Source organism: Cordyceps militaris, assembly GCF_000225605.1.
Source record: "Cordyceps militaris CM01 unplaced genomic scaffold CCM_S00005, whole genome shotgun sequence".
NCBI classification, from domain to species: domain Eukaryota; kingdom Fungi; phylum Ascomycota; class Sordariomycetes; order Hypocreales; family Cordycipitaceae; genus Cordyceps; species Cordyceps militaris.
Window position 1 is genome coordinate 1,559,222 of NW_006271973.1, and position 17,731 is coordinate 1,576,952.

The 17,731-nt window shown below is 55.1% G+C and overlaps 6 protein-coding genes across 6 annotated transcripts; 4 read left to right on the top strand and 2 right to left on the bottom strand.

Moving 5' to 3' along the window:
* Nucleotides 1-384: 384 nt before the first annotated feature.
* CCM_06833 (T-complex protein 1, beta subunit) lies at nt 385-2,080 on the bottom strand (the record flags this gene model as incomplete). Its single annotated transcript, XM_006671971.1, has 3 exons — nt 385-1,789; nt 1,864-2,015; nt 2,078-2,080. The coding sequence occupies 3 exons, from the start codon at nt 2,078-2,080 to the stop codon at nt 385-387; spliced, it is 1,560 nt and encodes a 519-aa protein (XP_006672034.1).
* Nucleotides 2,081-2,582: 502 nt separating this feature from the next.
* On the top strand, nt 2,583-4,935 carry CCM_06834 (eukaryotic translation initiation factor 3; the record flags this gene model as incomplete). Its single annotated transcript, XM_006671972.1, has 3 exons — nt 2,583-2,854; nt 2,906-4,442; nt 4,495-4,935. The coding sequence occupies 3 exons, from the start codon at nt 2,583-2,585 to the stop codon at nt 4,933-4,935; spliced, it is 2,250 nt and encodes a 749-aa protein (XP_006672035.1).
* Nucleotides 4,936-6,139: 1,204 nt separating this feature from the next.
* CCM_06835 (serine/threonine-protein kinase) lies at nt 6,140-10,190 on the top strand (the record flags this gene model as incomplete). The annotated part of the gene is made up of 2 exons (XM_006671973.1): nt 6,140-6,154; nt 6,504-10,190. 2 exons carry the CDS (start codon nt 6,140-6,142, stop codon nt 10,188-10,190), a joined length of 3,702 nt encoding a protein of 1,233 aa, XP_006672036.1.
* A 1,404-nt stretch (nt 10,191-11,594) lies between these two features.
* CCM_06836 (SWIB/MDM2 domain protein) lies at nt 11,595-12,579 on the top strand (the record flags this gene model as incomplete). The annotated part of the gene is made up of 4 exons (XM_006671974.1): nt 11,595-11,607; nt 11,691-11,830; nt 11,880-12,341; nt 12,391-12,579. 4 exons carry the CDS (start codon nt 11,595-11,597, stop codon nt 12,577-12,579), a joined length of 804 nt encoding a protein of 267 aa, XP_006672037.1.
* An 896-nt stretch (nt 12,580-13,475) lies between these two features.
* On the top strand, nt 13,476-15,924 carry CCM_06837 (C2H2 finger domain protein, putative; the record flags this gene model as incomplete). The annotated part of the gene is made up of 2 exons (XM_006671975.1): nt 13,476-13,910; nt 13,969-15,924. The coding sequence occupies 2 exons, from the start codon at nt 13,476-13,478 to the stop codon at nt 15,922-15,924; spliced, it is 2,391 nt and encodes a 796-aa protein (XP_006672038.1).
* Nucleotides 15,925-16,243: 319 nt separating this feature from the next.
* CCM_06838 (uncharacterized protein) lies at nt 16,244-17,593 on the bottom strand (the record flags this gene model as incomplete). The annotated part of the gene is made up of 5 exons (XM_006671976.1): nt 16,244-16,474; nt 16,533-16,637; nt 16,734-17,233; nt 17,296-17,461; nt 17,525-17,593. 5 exons carry the CDS (start codon nt 17,591-17,593, stop codon nt 16,244-16,246), a joined length of 1,071 nt encoding a protein of 356 aa, XP_006672039.1.
* Between the last annotated feature and the right edge of the window lie 138 nt (nt 17,594-17,731).

Genomic DNA, 17,731 nt, shown 5'->3' on the forward strand with positions numbered 1-17,731 from the left:
TGACTCGGAATCGGAACTAATCTCAATAACATCCATCATTGCAGTTGGGAGAATAAAGGATTGACTTCGTTTCCGAGATGAGCTGATCACGCTCATGAAGAAGACTGCAAACGCTATTGCCTGCCGTGCAGCATGTGCCAACACGGTCCGCCATTCACCCGGTCTTCACTTCTGCACGTGGTTAAGGGGTATGCACGTCATTCACTGTCCACGCTATCTATGGTATCATTACAGATTCATGTCCGCTACTCAACAATATACCATTTCTTTTGACTTTTGTTTATATCCGTTAGTCCTTTTTACATCTGCTCGCGGCGTCGTGGAGCGGCTCTGATGATATCGTCAACACGTAGTAGAAGCTAGATCTTGTTAGCATATCATTCCCTAGTTTGTCAAAGCTTTGGGGAAGCTCACCTCCGCAGCCTCGCTGGCGGACGACACAACAGCCCTCTTTAGCTTATAGCTCTCGATAACACCCAGGTCCCGCATATCGGCAAGTCCACCGCCCGGCGTCGTCAGGTCGAGACCATACGTAGACATGCCCTTGTACACTGTGTTGCGCAGACGTGCCACCAGGTCGCTAGAGTCCAAACCGGCATTGTCGGCCAGAATAGTAGGGAGCTGCATCAACGCAATGGCGAAGCTGTTAACAGCCATCTGGCGCTTGCCTTCGACTCTTGTTGAAGCGCCCTCCACAGCCTTGGCCATTAGCATCTCGGCGCAACCACCTCCAAGAGTGGTGCGTGGTTCCCGGACAGTCTGCGACAGAACCGCCAGGGCATCGTGCAAGCTTCGCTCGGCCTCGTCAAGAAGCTGTTCGGTAGCACCACGAAGAACAATAGTGCAAGCTTCACCAGAGGACACGCCAGAGAACTTGATCAGGGTATCCTCGCCAATGATGACCTCTTCGATGAGGTCGCACTGTCCCAGCTTGACCTGGTCAGGGTGGTCAAAGGTAGAGGCAATCTCGCCACCAGTGACGAGGGCCAGGCGCTCGATGCCATCAAAATCGGCATGCTCAATCGACATGATGCCAGCATCCGTGAAGAGCTGCTCTGGCCAGTTGTAAATCAGTTGTCTGTTAATGAAGCAGTTGATGCCGTGGGCCTTGATCTTCTCCACCTTGGCCTTCATCTTATCCTTCTCCGCCTTCTCAAGCTCGGCAAGCTTGGAAGTCGAGCCGACCTTGACGCGGGCACCGAAGATCTTGATCTTGTCGGTATCCATAGAAGTGTTGGCTACCAGAATCTTGGCCTTTTCCAGGCGCTTGGGCTGGTTGACGCCAATCTTCTTGTCCAGGATGAACCCTTCGTCGAGGTACGAGTCGCTCAGCTTGCCACCGGCCTTCTTGATGATCTGGATATGGCTAAGGTCAGAAGACTTCTTCAGTCGGAGAACGGCGTCGGTTGCAAGCTCGGCAAAGTGTTCGCGGTCTTGGGCGAGGACCTTGGAGCTCAGGGTCGTGCGGGCAATGCAGACGAGGTCTTTGCGGAAAGCGTCGGGGTTCTTGCTATGGTCAACAGCAGAGGCTTCGAGAGCTTTGAGCGCGGCTTGGCTAGCTATTCTGTATCCTTCGATGATAGTCTGGGGGTGAATCTTCTTGTCGACGAGCTTCTCAGCCTCGCGAAGCAGCTCGGCGGCGAGGACGGCAACCGACGTTGTGCCGTCCCCGACTTCGTCGTCTTGCACTTTTGAAATGTTGACCAGGACTTTGGCGGCTGCATTGTCGAGGGCAATCGATTTGAGAATGGTAGCGCCATCGTTGGTGACCATGATTTCGCCAGTGGATCTGTCGGTGTATTAGACATGTATCAACGAGAGCTGAAGTAGCCTCTGTGCGCTTCATTTGCAGCAAAGACTTACGCTGACTGCAGAATCTTATCCATGCCCTTGGGACCGAGTGTGCTTTTCACCAGGTCGCCAACAGCAATGGCTCCGACAAAGGCAGCGAGACGCGCATTCTCACCCTTTTCCTCGGTGGTCCCGTCCGCAAAGATTTGTGTAGGTGCAAACGACTAAAAAGCAAAACATTAGTGAATTAGAGAACACAAGCGCTTGCGTCCAAGTAGTATCATACCATTTTAGGCTTTGTTGCTGGAAAGAGCCTATCGTGTGCAATAACTGAAGCTGGAACCAGTGCTCTCCGCCCTCGAAGCTCATCGAAGGCAGCCTTTTTTTCTGGAGCTTCCAGCAGCGTCTTACAGGCACCACCCCGCCAACAATTCGCCTGCACGTGACTTGCCCCTCGATGGGCCAAATTGCCCGGCAAAGGAAGATCACTTCTCCGCCCCACACCGCACACTTTCTTTGTGGAAAGAAGTCAATAACCAGCAAATATGCGGGCCTGGGCATCACCAAAAAAAAAGCATCCCTCCTCCCGACTCGGCCACCCACCATATTCGCGCTGCACGAGCATCTCATCGGCACAGTCGACACTTTTTTCCCGCGTGCAGCTACCGGCTACATATACCCTACCGTGACATCTCGCCCATTTACAGCTTCTTGCTCTGTAAATCTCCTACAAAAGCGACAAAAGCGGGGCATCTCGAGAGACCCCTCGCTTGCAACACCACCGCGACATCATGGCGCCCTCCTTTGATCATTTGCGCGAGGCCGATCTCGACGACGACGAGTTCAACGAGGATGACATCGACTTCTCCGATCTCCGTGAACGCTTCGACGTTCAGCTTGATAAGGGCTACGACACATTTGTTGTGATTGACGGTCTTCCCATCGTTAATGAAGAGCAAAAGCCCAAGCTTGTAAAGTTTCTGATCAAGAAACTAAATACTGTTGGAAGGGTCCGCGAGGATTCCATTTATATGCCTATGGGTGACAATGAAAAGTCCCTAGGGTTCGTAGTCTTTGCCTCTGCCTGACCTGTGTGTCCGCTAACGGTGTACAGATTCGCTTTCGTCGAGTACTCGTCCGCCAGCGAGGCTGCTGCTGCCGTCCGCTCCCTCGACATGGTTCCCCTCGATAAGAAGCACACGCTGCGAATCAACAAGATTAGCGATATTGAACGATATGGCGCCGAGGGACGCATCAAAGAAGAATACGTTGCCCCCGAGATTCCTCCCTTTCAGAAGCGTGATCACCTCAAGTGGTGGCTCAAGGATCCTGCTGGCCGCGGCCGCGACCAGTTCGTCATGTACCGCGGTGACAACGTCGGCGTTTTCTGGAACAATGAAAAGGACCAACCTGAGAGTGTTGTTGAGCGCCAGCACTGGACTGAGACCTTCCTACAGTGGTCGCCCAAGGGCAACTTCCTTACCTCGATCCACGCCCGCGGTGTCCAGATCTGGGGTGGTAACTCCTGGTCCAAACAGGGCCGCTTCCCCCATCCTTTCGTCAACCTTGTCGCATACTCGCCTACCGAAAAGTACCTTGTCACTTGGTCTAACCGCCCGATTTCGGTGCCCGAGGATGGCGGCGACGGTACCCTCTCTGCTGACGACGAGGGCAAGAACTATGTCATCTGGGACATTGAGACCGAGATGCCTATTCGTTCCTTTGCTAACCTGGAGCCGCCCAAGTCCGAGGAAGGCAAGCCGCCACCCAAGCAACAGTGGCCCGCATTCAAGTGGTCGGCCGACGACAAGTACGTCGCTCGTCTGAACCCCGGCCAGTCCATCTCTGTGTACGAGCTCCCGCGCATGAACCTCCTCGACAAGACCACTATCAAGATTGACAGCGTTGTTGACTTTGACTGGGCTCCGGCCACGGTTAAGCGCGACGGTGTCAAGACATACGAGCAGTTGTTCTGCTTCTGGACTCCTGAAATTGGCAGCAACCCCGCCAAGGTCAGCTTGATAAGCATTCCTTCCAAAGAGGTTGTGCGTAGTCTGAACCTCTTCAGCGTCAGTGATGCTAAGCTCCACTGGCAATCCGAGGGCGCCTACCTGTGCGTCAAGGTGGACCGCCACTCCAAGTCGAAGAAGTCGCAGGCCACGACGCTTGAGATTTTCCGTGTCAAGGAGAAGGGCGTGCCCGTGGAGGTTGTCGACATCATCAAGGATACCGTCATAAACTTTGCTTGGGAGCCTAAGGGCGATCGTTTCGCCATCATCACCACAACAGAGCCTGTGGCCGCAACAGCGGTGGCACCCAAGACAGCAGTCGCTTTCTTCTGCCCCGAAAAGGCCAAGGGTCTAGTCGCAGGTAACTTTAAGCACCTGCGCACGCTAGACAAGAAGAATAGCAACGCCATTTACTGGTCACCCAGAGGCCGCTTCGTTGTCATTGCCACGATTGGCAACCAGCAGAGCTCAGATCTCGACTTCCTCGACCTCGATTTTGAGGGTGAAAAGCCCGAGTCCGACAAAGACCTGACGGCTAACCTGCAGCTGATGAACACTGGTGACCACTACGGAGTGACGGACATAGAGTGGGATCCCTCGGGTCGATTTGTGGCCACCTGGGCATCTGCCTGGAAGCACTCGGTACGATTTCGTCTTTGTCATGACTGTGTTGATGGTACTAACAATTGCTTAGATGGAAAATGGCTATCACATTTACGACTTCCGTGGAGAGGTTCTGAGAGAAGAGCCTGTGGAAAAATTCAAACAGTTCCAATGGCGGCCGCGTCCACAGACACTACTCACCAAGGAGGAGCAGAAGCAAGTGCGTAAGAATCTGCGCGAATACAGCCGGGTATTTGAGCAAGAGGATGCCGACCGTGGTGCGTCTGCCGACTTGGCCGTGGTGGAGTCACGCCGTCAAATGCTCGAGGAGTGGCACGCGTGGCGCGCGGACGTAGAAGAGGAGATGTACGAGGAGAGAGAGGCCCTGGGCCTGGACCAAGACCCTCACGCGGCGCTGCTGGCGGCCAAGACGAGGGAGGTCGAAGGCGGGGAGGATTCGGAGAACAACGAGCGTACTATCGAAGAGATTGTGGAGGAGGTTATAGAGGAGACGGAAGAGATTGTCGTTTAAAGGGCATTCTTATCATGCATATATGCACTTTGCTGTACGGGTAGAAAAAAGACTGAATACGGCGTGGTTTGGTAATGTCGATTTGGAACACCTTTTTTGTTGTGATTATATAGGACAAAAAACAGTTGACACATTGAGAGTGCATACGAGATGCGACATGTATTCGTAATTAGCACAGCTGTGCAGGTTGTCAACATGGGCAGACTGGGGGCAGATGACTTCTACTGGGTAATACCGACAATGCTGGCTGAAGGTGAAGGGTGTTAGAGTTAATAATATGGGACGAGAAAGCAAAAAGTCTGTTTGAGCGCTGCATGGCATAGATTGTATGGGATGCCATGGAATGTTTGAAACGTGTTTACGTTATTCAGTCGACTTGGCACTGACTCTTTCGGCTGGTGGTGGTGCTTTGGAGGGGTGAGAAGCGCTGTGACATTCAAGCGCTGTTGTGGGCTGAACAGGCCGGACAAGTTGGGCAGGGTTCATGGAACGTATTGGAAGCGCATTAACTATTATTACATGATTACAGTCAACAGAAGCAAGAAGAAAGTGCAAGGGAGCGACTTTGGGTGGTGGGGCGATTATTTTCGTGTGCTTGTCAAACAGTCTGGGCCGTGTCTTGGTTCCAATGGCGGGCGGGCTTGGTTGAGTGGCAAGCTGGCAATCAATGGCTGGGCTGCACAGCCTGCTTCCATATGCAGGGGGGCCACGGGAGAATTGAGACGACGAGGAATGAAGCTCAGGAGGCAAGTTGAGAAATAATTCAAAAATAATAAGAATACTGTAAAAGGGCCTGCCCTGGTAGTTACGTGAATGCAGCCTCAACATCTGCAGTGTTTTCCAGAGCTGCAGGCATATTTTTTCGATACATTTACCAATAGTACATAATGATGATATTAAAGCCATTGAAAGCACGCAACGCACATTGCACCATAAAAAAAAACTAGAACTCGCGTTCAGGGGGTTGGGGCTGGGGTTGAGGGCCCGCCTAGTTAGAGGTATGCCGTAGCTGCCCAAGTAGGCGAGTTGAAGATACAGGTACTTGCAAATCGAACATTGCATATCGAACAATGATAGAGATAAAAAAACCGTGAAAATACAGAAAAGAAAGAAATAGAGACCAGTTCGAAAATCAATAAAATAGAGCAAAGCAGCTCATATTATTGAGCCCTGTCCTGCGTACTGCGTACTGCGTACTCCGTACATGTGTGCGAATTACGTAGGACCTAGTAACCAGCATAAAGCCCCTGTGGAGGAAGCCCACATGCAACTCGCTTGCCGCGACTGCCCATTTATTATTATGTACCAGCAGTTACACCATCAAAAGTATCGAGTCAGCCCACCATCCGCCTCTGCCGTCTCCGCTTCTCATCATCCAACCCTACGAATACTTACAGCGGCCATCTTTATTCCTCTCCAGCGTCAACCAGCATCCTTTCTTCTTCCTCTTCATCTTCTTCGTTGTCCCGGGCATGGCTGATGCTTCCATACAACGGCATCCGCTGCACCCGCCCTGGCTCAACAACAATCTACCATCATCGCCCATGTGCTCTGAATGTCATTGACAGGCTTGCCTGATTCTTCATTTCACTCGCCATCCCGCCGCCGCTGCCGCCGCCGCCGATACAATGCTTCGGCGCCGTCTGCCGGGTGACGGGCGGCGTTCCGCCCAGAATAAGCTCCTGCTCGCCATCGCCATCGTTCTCCTCCCATGGCTCCAGCTCGCCGAGGCTCAGCAGCAACAACCTCACCATCAGCAGCAACAACCCGCCGTCCACCCCGGCTCGCCGCACGCGAACTACGAATTACACAACGACCGGGTATCCGTCGACGATTCTGCCCGCTGGGCCGCCTCGTCCATCGATGCCGTAACCAGTCAGCCAAGCAAGGCCGCCGACGCCTCCTCCAGGCCCCGGCCCACACCCCGAAGCTCCAGCCGACAAAACCAAAAACGAAACATCATCTTACCTGACGATGAGAGCGCCCTCGCAACTTTAGCTCCGGCCCAGCCCGTCCGAGCACCAAGACCCCCCAGCGATCTTCGACCCCGTAGCATCCCAGCCTCGGGGCTGACAACGCCGCAAAATGCGCGGAACCTGGAGGATTGGGAAGTCGAAGACTTTGTTCTTATGGCGACCGTCGATGGAGATTTATATGCCAGCGACCGCAACACCGGTAAAGAGCGCTGGCACCTTGAAGTTGACCTTCCCATGGTCGAGACTAAGCACTATCGTCTCAACAACTCCATCCTCGACGACAACTACAGTCCTGTCGATCACTACCTTTGGGTCGTAGAGCCCAACTCCCATGGTGGCATCTTCATCTGGCGACCCGACCCCGAAGCTGGTCTCATCAAGACGGGCTTCACCATGAAGAGCCTTGTCGAGCAGTTAGCCCCATACGAAGACGCCGAGGGTGAGATTGTCTACACGGGCGACAAAAAGACCACCATGGTCACACTTGACGCCGCCACAGGTCGCGTCCTCAAGTGGTTTGGATCTAGTGGCTCTCATGTCAATACCAACGACTTTTGTCGCCAAGCTAACACCTTTGACGACCGCGACAATGAGGAATGTCTCACCACCGGAACCATCACCTTGGGCAGAACCGAGTACACCGTCGGTATTCAAGGCTCCGACGGCCGTCCCATCGCCACCTTGAAGTACTCCGAATGGGGCCCCAACACCTTCGACAGCGATCTTTACATGCAGTACCACAACTCACTCGATAATCGATACATTACGAGCCAGCACAATGGGAAAGTCTACGCTTTCGACCAATCCCAGAAGGACAACAACACTCCTCTCTTCTCCAACAAGTTTTCTGCTCCCGTCGCCAGCGTGTTTGACGTTTGCCGACCGTGGGATGCTGTTACCGGCAGCAACCCGCAGCTTGTCGTTCTTCCTCAGCCGCCAATGCCAGCTCGTGACAAGAATGAGAAACAAATGCGTCTTAATAGCATATTTCTGAACCAGACCGAATCGGGCAGCTGGTATGCCATGTCTGGCCAAGCATACCCTCTAATCATCAGCGCGCCTGTCGCTCAGGTTGCAAGTCCCGACTGGTGGCAATTCATGCCTTCGTCAGATACTATGAGCCAATCTCGCATCAGCAAGGCACTTGTTGGTACCCATTTCTTCCACTCGATTCGGGGAGACAACAATCAAATCCGGAGTTTGCCTGAAAAGTCGACCGAAGACGTCGTCGGACCACCCGAGGCGAACTCTGCACCTCGAAACGACGCGACAATCATCACAGAAGAACCCACTATCCTCACAAAGGTCAAGTCTCTCCCTCAGAGCGCTGCGAACAGCGTTTACGACTTTTTCAGCAACCCGGTTCTCATCATCATCTTCTTTATTGTCTTGTTAATCTACCAGAACAATCTTCGTCGCGCCTACCATAGACTCCGATCCAACGGCCTTCACAAGGGCTTGGTCCAAGAGGTTCAGACGCTTTTGTTTTCGGAAACTCTCCCAGACGATAAGCAAGACATTGCTGCTGGGGAAAAGAATGAAAAGAAGAGTGAAATCGACAAAGAGCTCCACGCCGTCGACGTTGAGGTAAAGGGGGATGCAGAAGCCAAGCCCACTCAAAACGTTGCGCCAGTCGATGAGGAGGTCAAGGGAAGCGACTCAGATGGAAAAAAGACGCCCAGACCAGAAGAGGGCCAAGAGAACAAGGCGATTGATGGCGATGGTCCCGAGACCCCGGCCAAGGGGAAGAAGGCTCATCGTGGCCGACGCGGAGGAGTCAAACACCGTCCTAAAAGGCAGCGAGATACTTCGCAGTCTCGTGACGATGAACGTGATGCCTCGACTATTGAAGAGGCTGTCAAAAATGCTAAGCGTCTTGGAGATAAGCCCAGCCTCCAACCGGATGTCATGACGGTCCAAAATGACATGAGCGCTGTTACCAACCCAATCATGCGTATGGGCAATATCGAAGTCAACACAGAGATTCAACTCGGCACGGGAAGCAACGGCACGCTAGTATTTGCCGGACGCTTTGACGGTCGTGATGTGGCTGTGAAGCGCATGTTGATCCAATTTTACGACATTGCGTCACAGGAGACGAGACTGCTCCGTGAAAGCGATGACCACCCCAATGTCATTCGATACTATTCGCAGCAGATGCAAGACGGCTTCCTGTATATTGCCCTAGAGCGGTGCGGGGCATCTTTGGCCGATGTCGTGGAGAGACCCCATGCTTACCGAGAGCTCGCCACTGCAGGACAGATGGATCGTCCTGGCGTACTTTATCAAATCACAAATGGTATCAGTCATCTGCACAAACTGCGCATTGTCCATCGCGACTTGAAGCCCCAAAATATTCTCATCAACATGGACGACGATGGCAGGGTCAGACTCTTGGTTTCCGACTTTGGTCTGTGCAAGAAACTTGAAGGGGGCCAGTCGTCTTTTGGAGCGACCACTGGTCGCGCTGCCGGAACTTCGGGCTGGCGTGCGCCAGAACTTCTTCTAGATGACGATGCGCGCGACATTTCTATGGTCGATGCCAGCACGCATAGCGGCTCTGGCTCGGTACTTTTGAATGATGGCCTTATGCCCGGCAGTCGTCGAGCGACGCGCGCTATCGACATTTTCTCGCTCGGACTTGTGTTTTTCTACGTTTTGACCAACGGTTGTCATCCATTCGACTGTGGTGATCGGTACATGCGAGAGGTGAACATTCGAAAGGGCGAATACAGCTTGAAGTTACTCGAATCGCTAGGTGATTTTGCTTCCGAGGCTAAAGATTTGGTTGGCTCCATGTTGGATGCGAACCCAAAGAGGCGCCCACCCGCGCGTGAAGTTATGGCGCATCCTTTTTTCTGGACAGCGAAAAAGAGACTGTCCTTCTTGTGTGATGTGTCGGATCATTTTGAAAAGGAGCCGCGAGACCCGCCATCGCCTGCTCTTGAGGAGCTGGAGCGGCACGCACCCGAGGTGACGCGTGGCGACTTCCTCAAAGCGTTGCCACGCGATTTTGTCGACTCGCTAGGCAAGCAGCGCAGGTATACGGGATCTCGCCTGCTGGACCTACTGCGAGCTCTGCGCAACAAGCGCAATCACTACGAGGACATGTCGCAGAGCCTGCAGCACACCGTCGGATCGCTGCCGGATGGCTACTTGAGTTTTTGGACGACAAAGTTCCCTTCGTTGCTACTTGCGTGCTGGAATGTGGTGTACAATGTAGGGTGGGAGGAGACGGACCGATTCAAGGATTACTATGAGCCAGCGACTCGTATGTAGGGAACGTGATGAAATTTTGGTAGTAGCGTTTGTGAGAATATCTGATTTATTTTGTACGCCTTATACGCTCGTTTGATGATATTGCTCTGTTTGAATTGATCCTGTCCCTTCCCTGTTGTGACTTGATTATTCGTTTGTGGTGTTGCATTGAGTGTTTGGTAGTTCTTCGCTATAGTTGGTAGGTGGACGGGCCATTACTAGATACCAGGTAGCGAGCAGCCTTCCGGAAGTGCTAGACATTCCAATACTCTAAGACTGATGGATATAGTTATCGGTAAGGGGACCATCTCGTAAATTTGCGAGAACCGCACCGGCGCGTCACACCAGCTACACCACGAGGTTATGGTGCAGGAGTACACTGACTGGCTTTGCCGGTGAAAGGACGGATAGTATACATCTTGATGTAACCAAGTATCGAAGATAAGATTTTTATAGTCTTATACAATAAATACAAGCATCCGACTGTACACGTAGAGGTTGATTGTGTGCAATGTCAGGACGGATGCTTACCGCACATTGTGGCGTCACCAGCCACAATGGCTCGGCACGGCCGCCCCAGGTTCCGCCTTGTCACCGGATCACCATCCACACTTCTGCGTTTACCTTTTTTCTATCAGTAACAGCAGCGCCAAATCGCGACGGGCGAATCTTCATCCATTGCCTCTCTTTCCTACCGCTTCTCTGCTCCAACTCACACATCTTCTCACCTTCCATTCTCGCTTTTCTTCTTCCTCTCCATCGCCTTCCTCCCTGCGCTCTCCGTTGCGACTTGGCCCTTGAGCCTACGGAGCCGTCGATCCTTGCCACCGTCTTTTGAGTCCTTTCTGCTTGCGTTACTTTGCGCGTGTGTGTGGCCCGCCAAGTAGAGAGCCGTCCCGCCGTCTTCTTTGGCGCCAATTTGCTGGTGTGACGCTGGTTCCTGTCTGTTTTCTAGTTCACCAGCCATCAGGTGACGGTACATTGGGCCGCCCGACTTCAAACCCACTGGGCCACCACAAAGGCCTGCATGCCATTTGGATCTGCGAGCTTTCTTTCTGTTCGCCAGAACCTCTACGCCCCTTGCTACGATCGGCCGATCTAGGTTCTCGGACGATAGGCGCCATTGGGCCCTTTTTTTTTTTCTTCGTCGGCTCTCTTTTTTTTTCGGTCACCTTGGCGCGTACCTTGACCCGGGGGCATGCACTGACTCGACCCTCCCGTGCCTCTACCGACACGCCCGTCTCCATCCTCAGCACGCTCGCTTCTTCCCGTACCCGCAGGCTCGTTGTCCTAGATTGACGATTATCGTGGTCGTCATCAGCTGCGCCGACTCGCTAAACGTCAGACGTGCCTTCCTGTGCCGCTCGCATTGCCCTCCGGACGCCTCCCCGCGTTGCCTATCGTCACACGATAGCAGCTAGCACGATGAGCGCCCCTTGTACGTCTCCATATCGGCTGCATGGCCAGCCACTCCCCAACATGCTGCCTGATTAATGCCAGACTAACGATTGTATGCGTTAGTGAGCTCGGACGAGCTTCGACAGTACACGGCCATCATCGACGGCATCCTGGCCACAGCCAACCTGGAAACCATCTCGCGCAAGAAGATTCGGCAAGGTCTCGAGACTTCACTCGGCGGCAAGGATCTCAGCGAGCAAAAGGTACGCATGCGCGCAACTATGCCCTCCACCACACTGACATTTGGAAAAGGACGCGATCAAAAAGTTGATAGAAACACGTTTTGATGCCGTCTCGGGCGCCGATGCCGACGACCCCCCAGCCTCACCGATTCCCGCACCGACACCGAGCAAGCGCTCTGCCAAGAATGGAGACTACGACCGCTACGATTCGGATGTGTCGGCTGGCTCTGAGCCCGCAAAGAAGAAGGCTAAGCGATCCTCGTCGGCAGAGGACGGCGACGCCAAGCTCGCGGCTCAGCTGCAGGCCCAAGAAAACCGCCTGGCTAGAGGGCGTACCACGCGTGGTGGTGACAAGCCTGGTGGCACCAAGAAGAAGCGACCTGCCAAGAAGAAGAGCGCCAAGCGCGTCCGCGACGAAGATAGTGAGGTGGATGGAAGCGACGCGGCTCCTCCCAAGCGCAAGGCCGGTGGAGGGTTTCAAAAACCGTTTAATCTGAGCGAAAGCCTTTCCGTCTTGTGCGGAGAGACCCAGGTATGTCGACGGCATCGTCTAACGTCTCGCCAGACCCTAACAATCACAGCTCTCGCGGCCCCAAGTCGTCAAGAAACTCTGGGAGCATATCAAGGGAAATGACTTGCAGGACCCGTCCGACAAGCGCCAGATCCTCTGCGACGAACGAATGTTTGCTGTGTTCAGACAGCCCAAGGTGGACATGTTCAAGATGAACAAGGAAATCGGTCACCATCTCTACCCAGTCGGAGAGGAATAGTCGTCCTTGCAGACGGGTCCTGTGGCCCGCCGAGACGACTTGCTAAGCCAACGGCGTTGGGCATGGTAATATTTGTTTTCGGCAATCCAAGTTGTCTCCTGTGTCTTTTATTTGCGAGGGTCAAGTCTATTTTCTGCGTTTTTTGGGTTTATTTGGATTTCCCTGGGGTAAAGGACGGCGCAGTCAGGGATCGTACAAATTGTATTTGGTTTTCATACCGATGCCAACAAATGGCACCAGGTTGCAGCGAAAAAAGGGTTATTTGGGATGGACAGAGATGGACAGAGCTGGACTACGATAGTGCGTGATGTGGAAAGAAATCGGCCAAGAAGCACAGTTTTGTGAATCTGACAATACTCTTGAACAAGTCTGGGTGAGACGATTTCCTACTGATTTAGTGGGATTTAGTGGGATGTGCCGCTAGATCTCTCGTTTATGGAATGTCCGAGCCGAAAGACTGATTCTTGAGATTCCTCATGTCTTGAATCATTAGCGTGTTGTCATGGCTGACCCTGCCCGCGGTGTGACTCTTTTGTTGCTGCTGAAAGTTGTAGCTATGTAGGGCGCGCGCCTCAGTGGAAGTTTATTGGCTGAGTCATCGCACCGTAATTCGTACCAGCCGTTGATTTGCCCCCGGTTTCAAATTTGGGGCCCCGAATTGGCGAGAGGTGCCCCTCTAAAAATAAGTGGAAGCCCTGGAGACACCCGCTATCAAATTCGCAGTTCTGGCAAGCTCTTGATTTACCCTCCCTCACAATTTTTCCACATTCATTATACAGACATTTTACGTTTATATATCCGGCATCAAGTATACAGGTACCATATCCCTCATTTACAGCACCATCAAGCGGAACCGTGCCCAAGCACTCTCGACACAGCAACCTGCAAACACAACGATGCCGGGAGAGGCTGGATCCTCACCAGGAGGCGGCGGCGGAGGCCAGGCTTCTCGCGGACGCGGCAATCGCAACAGAGGACGAGGTGACCGCGCCGGTCAGAGTAGTAACCGCGGAGGTGGTGGCCGACGTGGGCGTGGAGGCAACCGTGGAGGCGCCAAACAGGACGACCTCCCCGCCGAGCCCGCCGCGCAAGATGTCGCTCTTGCGGCTCGTGCTGCCAAGGAAGAGGCCAGCGCCAACAGCATCGCGGCCCCAGCCCACCAGGCGACGCAGAAACCTGACGACGACGACGACGAAGCCGAGGAGGTGTGCTTCATCTGTGCCAATCCTGTGGCGCACCACTCCATTGCTCCCTGCAACCACAAGACCTGCCATATCTGCGGTCTGCGAATGAGAGCGCTCTACAAGACCAAGGACTGTGCTCACTGCCGAGTAAGTCACAAAGCCATACAGTAGACATGACTCTAGTCTTTTAACAAATCGCTGCCAGACCGAAGCTCCATATGTCATCTTCACAGACGACGCTGAAAAGAAGTTTGAAGACTACAAACCCACCGACCTCACCAGCATCGACACCAACATTGGCATCAAGTACACCAACGAGGACATTGTCGGCGATACGGTGCTTCTACTCCGGTACAACTGCCCCGACGCCTCGTGCGACTTTGCCGGCCTCGGCTGGGTCGATCTCCACCGCCACGTCAAGTCGACGCATAAGAAGCGTATGTGCGACTTGTGCACGCGCAACAAGAAGGTGTTTACCCACGAACACGAGCTCTTCACCGATCGCGAGCTCGAAAAGCACATGCGCCGCGGCGACGACAAGCCCGGCGCCGCCGACCAGACCGGCTTCAAGGGCCACCCGCTCTGCGGCTTCTGTGGCGAGCGCTTCTACGACGACGACAAGCTCTACGAGCACTGCCGCATGAAGCACGAGCGCTGCTTCCTCTGCGACCGCCGCGATTCACGCAAGCCCCACTACTTTGTGGACTACAATGCGCTTGAGCAGCACTTTAAAAAGGACCACTACTTCTGCAATGATAGGGAATGCATGGAGAAGAAGTTTGTCGTCTTCGAATCCAACATGGACCTGCAGGGCCACAACTTGGCCGAACACGCTGGCGGCAAGACGGTCGGACGCGATGCAAGAGTGGTGGACATGGCGGGCTTTGACCTGCGGCAGCCGTATCAGGAGGAACGACGCGGTGGCAGAGACGGCGGCGGCGGCGGGAGGGGACGGGGTCGTGGACGGGGTAGAGACCCAAACGAAGACTCATTCCAGCCTGTGCCTGCGCAGGGTCTCCGTCGAGACGAGATTGCCTACCAGCGACAAATGGCTATCCACTCGGCTCAATCGGTATCCCAGCGCACATTCGGCGGCCAGCTGTCAGCCCCTGCCCCGGCAGCGACCACCGCCGGCCGTGGCGGTGCCTCCCCACGTAACGGTAGCTCCTCCAACACCCCGCGCGTCGGTCCCGCGACCGGCGCCAGCCTCGCCGATCCCATGGACATGCTTTCGCTCACCGACACAGCCAACATGACGCCAGAGGAGCGCGCGCGGCTCGTCCGGCACAATTCTGTCATTGAGCGCGCCGCCAACCTCCTCGGAAATGACACCACCAAGCTCGCCAGTTTTCGTCAGCACGTTTCCGCGTACCAGCGCGGCGCGCTTACAGCAACGCAGCTCATTGACGCCCTCTTCACGCTCTTTGTCGACGTGTCGTCCAACGCGCTCGGCACTATGACGCGTGAGGTTGCGGACCTCTTTGAGAGCAAGGCCAAGGCCGACAGTCTCCGCAAGGCTTGGCAGGACTGGCGCGCCATCAACGAGGACTACCCGAGCCTGCCAGGCCTTGGCGGCATGGAGGGCGAGACGTCGGACTCGAGCGGATGGGCGCAGGCGGCGGCGGCCAACCCGGGGGTACCGCACGGCGCGCCTGCGCAGAAGCATTCTAATCGCGTGCTCAAGCTCAAGAATAGTACCCGCCTCGGCGGGCCGGCGCCCGTGACGCGTACGGGGCCGCCGGGATGGACGCCGGCAGCGGCCACGTCCCGTGCACCGGCTGCCTCGTTGTTCCCGTCGCTCGCTGCGTCGGCCGCGTCCAAGTCGCGCGGCGACGGTGGCAGTAACGTGGCATCCTCCTCTTCCTCACGCCCGTCCTGGGTCTCGGCCTCGTCGTCGGCGGCGGCGCAGCGGGCGAGCACGCGCGGCGGGAGCGAAGACAACTTCCCCGCTCTACCAGCGGCGCCGAAGCCGACGACGACCATTTTTGGCTATGGTGGGGGACGCGGCGTGCGTCGCGACTATGGCCACGCCGAGTCCAACTTCCAATGGGGCGGCGGAGGCTCGTCCGCGGACGCGACACCAGCAGAAGCGGCAGAGGCGGAGGACGGCAAAGGGAAAAAGGGAAAGAAGGGCAAAAAGGTCCTCGTGTCATGGGGATAGAAGCGCGTCTTTCCCTTTTTTTCTTCCGACTTTTCTTCTGTCGCTAAAAGTTTCAGCATATGCCTCTTGTTTGATCTTCTTCTGGATTTGGTTCTTTTTTCATGAGCAGTAGTACAAAGTGCATGCACGGGGAGTTTTCTTCAAGGATACGAAGCGAGAGATGCCGGTGTAGGTAGATATTAAGCAGCGTAAAGCAGCGTGTTTGACCACATGGAGTTGTTGATTAGAAAAGCATAACAGTGTAAATAGAGACAATAATTGTAGCATATTAAAATCACCCTCTTAAGAGGCTTTCATTCACCTTGAATAATGCGTGGGACTAGGAGCGCAGGTACTCGCACACAGCCTTGCCCCAGCGCGGGCTGCCCTTGTAGACGCCCATGCCGGGCGCGTTGCCCGATCCCAGACCCTCGACGGCGTCGGCAAAGGCCGGCCCGTTGCCCTCGTCCTTGAACTGCGTCACGGGGTACATGTACGTCTTGAAGGAGAAGAGGATGGCGCGCGTCTCGGGTAGCCGGGTGAGGGTCTGGAGCTCGATGCGGACAAAGGTCTGGCGCGGTTCAGCCTTGACTGCGTAGAGGGTGTGTTATTTGGGGGGAGATATGTACCTTGGAGATGTCAATGTTGTCGTCGTCAAGGGTGTTCGAGTCCTCATTGGCAAGCACGGGGTTTGCCTTGCAGTTGAAGAGCTGGTCGTGCGTCTGAACAGACCACTATGCCGAATCAAATCTCGTCAGCGTCATCTATACCCAAATCCAACAAGAGAACGCCGGGCGCCCTACATTCATGCGCTTCACGCTCCTGCCCACCTCCAGCTTGCTAAAGAAGCGCTCCATGCTCTTTGCGATCCGGTCGTAGCCGGGCACCGGCCGGTGGATCTCGCGCAGCAGCCGGCCGAGCTTCTCGCTCGGGTCGAAGCCCGCCGGGAAGCAGCACACAAACGCCGTCGACTCGTGGCCCGCGGGCGTCTCCCGCAGCAGGAAGAGGTCCTCCTCGACCGTCTCGCCGAGGATGCGCAGCGCCGCCGCGGGGTCGTCGTCTGGCGGGCGGCGCTGCGGGTGCGTCGCGCCCGTGGCCGTGTTGAGCAGACCGCCGCCGTCGCCGGTTCGCCGGAAGATGGTCGGGTACCGCGTGGGCAGGTACGAGCCCAAGAGGTAGGCGTAGAGCTCGCGGACGGCGGCGTGCCCGGGGCGCGTGCACCCGTGCACGGTGCCGCCGTGGGCGGCGAGCAGCGAGCGCCGCAGCGTCACGCGCGAGAGGTAGTCCCGGTCGATGGTGATGAGCTCCTGGGGCGTGTCGGCCTGTAAGGCTGGGCCGCGCGTTAGTCTGGTACGCATGGTGCTGTAGGTTGATGGATGTATATATATATACCCAGGGTGATGTGGTAGGTTGGCTTAAACGGCCGCAGCTGCTTGGGCTTTTCGTCTTGCCAGACCAGGCCGTCCAGCGGCGTGATGAGCGGCGTCTTGTCGTCGCCGCCATGTTCCTTGACCGGTCTCGTCAGCTCTACCGTCTGCGGGAATCGCCTCGTCCGGATCTACAAGTAGGTAAGCCGGGGGTTTGTTCCGCAAAGTGGGCAGGCTCGGTTCGCCGGGCTCACCCATGTATAAGACAGCCACAGTAGCGCTGCTGCTGCTGCCGCCGTGCACGCGACCACAACGTTTAGCATAACGACGACGAATAAATATACACAAATATGGCGAACAATAGGAAGGGAAAATAAGAGGAATGGTATAGATGACATAATTCAACTTGCGCGCCCTAAAGCGCCCATAAATTGTTGTCGTCTGATTGTCGGTCCCACCCA